Raw genomic sequence first — 6,268 nt, forward strand, 5'->3', positions numbered from 1 at the left:
AAAGTTAGTAATAAACTTCCTTTAGAAAAACTATAAAAATATAGTCTGATTACAGATAGTATTGTAGGACTTATAGGGGTTTAACACAATCCCAAGAAAATAAAAATCCTTAAGGATAGATTCATCCTACACTTGGAGAGGATAAATAGGTTAAGCTCTTTTGATCACAAAGAAAATAACACTTCTAATGTTGGTACTTTGATCACAAAGAAAATAACACTTCTAAGGATAACATTAAATTTCCTCTTCCAAGAATATAGTTCTTTCTTAGAAAGATTATTTCCTCATGAACTTTTATCAAAATAGTTTTTTGTAATAAGTTCTCGCATACCTCCTCTTTCTCCTCCATCATTTGAAGATTTCTTTTAAATTTGATGATCTAAGATTTAATTGATGAGAAGCATCAACCATTTCTTCTATAATTCTCATGAGAGATACACTGTAAACAACACCAACACGTATTTGGTAGTGTCCAGTCTTATTACAACAAGCATTTATCAAGCAGCTCTTAGTCTCTAGGAGATTACTAGAATTTTATAACTAATAGTGCTTTCACCATAAATGAAGAACCTATCGCCGGAAATGAAGGGAAATGAATCTTGTCAAAGGACAATTTCATTCAGTTTTCACCACAAATGTGTCTTTTATCAACTTTCATAATTATCTATACATTGTTTAGATTTTCGAAGAATGTTAATTGGCTTCTCTGTATTGGTTGATAAATGTAGCCTTTCTAGTACCTAACCCTTTGTTAAAACTAAAATTTTTAACCTCAAAATAAAATTGTTATTTCAACACAATATAATGGTGAGTTGAGCAATGTCGAACCAAAAATATCATTAACCCATATCCGAGTCTACTGAAGTGACCCAACTCAACCGTATTCTTTCAAATCTTTAGGCCCGAGCTTCTACTATCATCTTCTCACTTAATGGCAAAATAAAGGCAAAGAAAACGTAGTTGATCGTGATGAGAACAAAAGGAAAATGAAACATCCTTATCGTTTTTGGTGATTATAAAGAGAGAATATACCAAGGTGACAAAAAATAAAATGGGCCTTTTTGGTGTGGGTGATAATCAAGGCAAGGGTTGCAAAGCAAGTAGGAAAGCATGATTCTTTGGACGTTATTATTTTGAATCATTGAATATCAAGTACGTCTTTTCAACTCCTTTTCACGAATTGTTTATCAACTGCTTGGTTAGATTTGGCCTATAATCTAAACTGTGCATAGCAATATTAGGCATGTCTTCAATATTAGGCATGTCTTCTCAGTCCTTTTTTGCTTATTGTTTCTCAACTGCTTTGTTAGATTTGGTCTCGTGTCTGAGCTTGTTTATGGCAATGAAGTATTTAAGATCTATTTGATGATTTAATATGTGAAGCATTTTCTGTCTCAAAATAGGTAATCGCTGATAATATCTAATACGATATCTGACATTACTCATGTAGAGACAGCCCAAATGTGTTCCAATTTGGATTTGTCATAATTTCTATAGAACTTAATTGTTTTGACACAGCTTGAAAATTGACATGATGAAGAACGTTGAAAAGGATCAAAAAGTATTGCAAAAGTTTGGTTAAAGAGATGGTAGTACAAAGACGTTATCCCCAAAAGCACCCTCTGCCATCTAACAAGTTGCTCTGGAAGCTAGAAACCCACCCAACCCAGCTTCCCTTATAGTACACAGAAGAACTGCAAAATTACTATAATTCTCTACAGAATGCCCTATGAAATGAAGACAATAATAGCTCTAGTGGACTGAGAGGACAAAATACCTACTCACACTTGATGGATCGATAAATGTGACGGACAAAGAGCAAAGCAGCACGGAATCCAACAGTTCCAAGCATTAAGAAGAAACCATAGCAAATACAGGCCATGTATCCGAAGAAAAATGAGGTCTGCATGAATCCAGACATGTCGGAGCGAGCATAGTAGTAATACAGACAGTAGGCATAGATAAATAACCCCGTTGAACCACCACATAGGAATGATCTGCAACGAAAATAAGAACACATAGGTCAATTGAGCAGGTCATAAATTTCACATAAATTCAAGCCTCATGGAACTCCATGTGATCCATTTCAAAAATGCAAGTCCCATATTATAAGAAAGGTCAAAATAATAAAATAGTCAACAAAGAGATGTATAAGCAACAAGGCCTGCATTCTTCAGAATCCAATTTTTCCTAAAGAATAGAAACATACATAATAAAACCGTGAAGGCAAGAACACTATCTGTGACTCTGCTTGTTCATGAGTCATGCACTTAACAAACCATCGAGCAAGAATAACTAGCCAATTCAGTTATAAAGTCCCAATGTTTGAAGTAACTTGTCAAAAACAATATTCCAAATATATCTATCTATCTGTCTTGGAAAGCTCATGCTTCTCATCCAACTATCATCATAACTTGTTTCCATTAGAAAGAGCTTAATATCTGTTAATAAAAGAGATTTAAAAAAATTATCCTAGTATTTTACACTTACCAGTGTACTAGCACCTACATTTTAAGTATCTAGGTTTATCTTGTCATACGAAAACTTACATGGGTGTTTCATGTTTGGTTAAGATTATGAAACTGGCTTATGGCCTCCATACGCTCTTACTTAATAAGCTCTAAATTGAGTTGTTTCCCCTAATGCACCCATAATCCAATATTGATCATAATATATCAGTTACATCATTCAAGAACCAAGCAGCTAGTTCAGGAATCAGTTGATATCTCATGCACTACCTAGCCACAACGAATATAAACACCAACCATGAGGAACAGGGAAAAGATTTGTGATAAATAGTGATTTCATACCTCCACCACCACTCATGATCCTCAGCTGCAAGCTGGAAGTATGTCAATGCCACAGTGATGAAAGCAGTAACAATCAAAAGAATGATGAAGACAATGAACAAGATGCTGTAGATGGTGTAAATCCTGTGGCCCCAAACACTGGCGAATATATAGTAAAGTTCAATGTATATAGCACTGAAAGGCAAAAATCCTGCCATCGCCATCTGAGGAATTGTTCCACGATACCATGGCAGAGGTGGAATCTCCCTTGGATATTTAGTTGTGCGACAGGGAGCTTGAAATTCAGCCTTGCTATTCTTCCCAGCAATCCCTCCCAATACAAGCAAGGGAGATGTAACAAGTGTCCATATGAGAACTATAACCACAATTGTCCCAAATGGTAGAGCAGCAGTAGCCTTGTAAGCAATTGCAACAGTGTTCAGAAAGCAGAACGTCAGAAACAGAGGTCCACAGAAAAGGCATCCAGTCAACAGAAGATTCCTAACCTGTCAAAAAAATGACAAGAATAAAACCACTAAGGACTGATAAAAAGTGTGAATTTAATGAACACAGCACCAAATAGCAGAGAAAATATTCAAGAGAAAATACCCAGTTTGTTCCTTCCAACTGACAATAGAATGAAGTTGCAGTATATCCGGCAATTCCTGAAGTAAGTGCATATATGACAACAAGTGCAGTAAAGAGCGCCCCTCGATTGTATGGATAAAACACACCAACAAGCGCCAATATGAATATGAACACCGTACTGCACACCACACATTAACACAACTCATTAAGATAAATTAACAAACAAAACATCACAATTTAATAGAAATATCACAATCCAACTTCCCCAAACATCCTTCACTGACAGACACATTTCAAAATTCGAACAGGCAAGAACACTCACAGAGTAAACAACTGAGTGCCAGATCCAAGTGCAGCCGCAAACAGAGACTTAAACTTGGGAAACCTAAACACATCCCCATGGATATATTTCCATCCAGTCTCTTCCTGATCCTCTGCAGTCTCCTCATCATGCGCATACCTATTAACAATCCAAACAAAAGAACATCCATAATCCATCCCAAACAAAAAATAAACAAGGTTTTAAAAAACAGTCCACAACCACAATTTAAGACACAATATCAAAGTTTTTCAAGTGTCCACAACTGTAATTGTGGCCCGCCCCATTATACAAAATATCAAGGATTGCAAAAAAACTCTCGACCACATTTATCTGCAAACATCCCATCCTACAATTACCAAGGATTGCAACAAAACTGCAACCACATTTCTTCGCAATTTCCTGCAACATTAAGAATTATGCCAAACTCGCCACCGCAAAATGTGGTCGCATTTGTCAGCAATTTCCTGCAATACTGTCGCCATTCCCTCTTATAGAGTATGAAAAATCATAATCATACATCCACATTCTCTCCCATCCCACTTTCACCCCATTTTCTCTCTAGTTCCCTCTCCAGTTTCTATCCTATGTCACTTTCTCTCACTACTTTTTCTATTTATTCTCACAAGCATTCTCCTTTGAACACTAAATGCGAACCAATCTCCCAACAAGAATTTGAACATTAATTTGGCTCTCCTAGTGGGACACCCTTCCGCTACACCCAACCCCGTTAATTCCCTCCATCTCTCTCTCCTATCCACCCATGCCACGCCATCCACAAAGCATCACAACAAAACCTTATAAGCAACAGAGAAAATCGGAAACGGCGATCCGCAAGCGCAGAATTGAAAAAAGAAACGACGCACTTGACAAAATCGTTCTTGAGCACCCGCATGAGGATGGTGGCGAGGAAGCCAGTCAAGAGCAGGACGGTGACGCAGGAGTTGATGATGGAGAACCAGTGGATTTCGAGATGGTGCGGCAGCGAGGAGGACTGGGAGTACTTGTCCATGCGCTTGTCGAAGGGCGTGTTGGTCTCCTTCCACTTGACGGTGTAAAGGAACTCGGCGTGGACCTCGGCGTCGTCGGTGAGATCGACGAGGGCGTTGGGGTCGGTGCGGACGTTGATCTCGATGACGCGGTCCTTGTTGTAGAAGACGTCGAAGTGGACGTGCTTGTAGAGGAAGTAGCGGTAGTCGCTGGGGTCCCTGCCGTCCTTGTCGACCTTCCCGATGAAGCCCCAAATGGGGAGGTCGTCGTAGTACATCTGGAAGTAGTAGTCCTTCCGCACCGCCGATCTGAACCGGGCAACCTCGTCTTTGCTCAGCGTCTTCTTGCACACGGAGATGGCCTCCTTGTCGCGCTGGAATTCCAGCTGGTACGGCGCGCTCACCAAACGGTCCCCATTCAGCACCTCGCCCAGCGCCTCCTTCTTCTCCTTCAAGTGCCCTGCGGAAAACGAACCAGAGAGAGTGAGAAGGGATAAGAATGAATGAATGAATGAATGAGAGAGGGTGAAACGGCGGCGTTTGGAGGAACCTGGGAGGCAGAAGGGGAGGTCGAAGTAGCGGTAGGTCTCGCTGGGGTTGTGGAAGGGGCCGACCTTGTTGGCGTAGAGGGGGACGGGGTCGCCGTCCTTGTAGCGGTGGTCGGAGGAGTCGGATCTGACGGTGGTGGCGAGGGTAGTGACGAGGAAAAAGAGTGAGAGTGAGAGGGGATTCATTGGATCTTGAATCCTAACCCCACCGACGAGAGAAAGAGAGAGAGAAGAATGAGAATGAATGAGAGGAAGAAGGAGAGGGTTAATAAAACGTTGAGTGATTGAGGGTAGTGACGTAGACTCACCGCCACACTGTAACGTTTGATGTTTTACCTTTCTCTTCTCACACTGCTCTGCTCTGCTGTTCTATTTCTTCCTTCATCATTATTATTCTTATGCTTTCCCTCTGAATCCTTACCAACAATTTCTTTTCTTTTCTTTTTTTTTCTATAACACTGATATAGAGTAAAATTTTTAAATATCTATGTTTTTTTCCTCATGCAAAATGTACCCGGTATGATTTTGATCATTTTTTTATTTATAATTTTTTTTATTTTTGAAATGATTAAATATTGATTTTGATTTTTATAAAATATTTCTTTAGTTTCATTCTTTTAAAATCTAAAAACATTATTTATTTTCTAATTATATTTTAAGATAAATAAATTATTATTATTTTAAAATTTTGTAAAAAAGATAAAATTGGAAGTAACACATTAACAATTATGATATCACCTAACATGATATAATAAACACATGTTTAGTTTAAAATATTCACATAATTATAAAAACTAAATTCATAATTTTAAACTTTAGAGAAACAAAAAAATAAAGAAAATGTATACTAGTCTCAAATAAACCTTTGGTATCTTAGTGTGTATTTTTATTTATTTTAAAATGAAATATATTATATTACAACTTCTTTATAAAAGTAATAAAACAATTATCCAAAATGAAGTTAAACCGAATTGCTAAATTACCGTTACTAAAAGTGAAATTAAACTGAATTGTCATATAAATAAGTTTAAACTT

The 6,268-nt window shown here is 37.9% G+C and overlaps 1 protein-coding gene across 1 annotated transcript; it reads right to left on the reverse strand.

The window, feature by feature from the left end:
- Positions 1-1,464: 1,464 nt before the first annotated feature.
- LOC109812115 (transmembrane 9 superfamily member 3) lies at positions 1,465-5,594 on the reverse strand. Its single transcript, XM_020375991.3, has 6 exons — positions 5,236-5,594; positions 4,563-5,145; positions 3,700-3,837; positions 3,399-3,555; positions 2,811-3,295; positions 1,465-1,997 (listed from the first exon to the last, which is right to left on the reverse strand). The coding sequence occupies exons 1-6, from the start codon at positions 5,417-5,419 to the stop codon at positions 1,778-1,780; spliced, it is 1,767 nt and encodes a 588-aa protein (XP_020231580.2). The 5' UTR covers positions 5,420-5,594; the 3' UTR covers positions 1,465-1,777.
- Positions 5,595-6,268: the final 674 nt, after the last annotated feature.

This window comes from Cajanus cajan, chromosome 1 (assembly GCF_000230855.2).
Source record: "Cajanus cajan strain Asha chromosome 1, NIPB_CcT2T_4, whole genome shotgun sequence".
Taxonomy (NCBI): Eukaryota; Viridiplantae; Streptophyta; class Magnoliopsida; order Fabales; family Fabaceae; genus Cajanus; species Cajanus cajan.

Excerpts from the sequence above, each read along its gene's own strand:
- LOC109812115 (XM_020375991.3), bottom strand. The coding sequence starts at position 5,419 with ATGAATCCCCTCTCACTCTCACTCTTTTTCCTCGTCACTACCCTCGCC. Across the intron at positions 3,556-3,699 it reads GGCACTCAGTTGTTTACTCT|TACGGTGTTCATATTCATAT; the intron begins GTGAGTGTTCTT and ends TGTGGTGTGCAG. Across the intron at positions 1,998-2,810 it reads GATCATGAGTGGTGGTGGAG|ATCATTCCTATGTGGTGGTT; the intron begins GTATGAAATCAC and ends TTTTCGTTGCAG.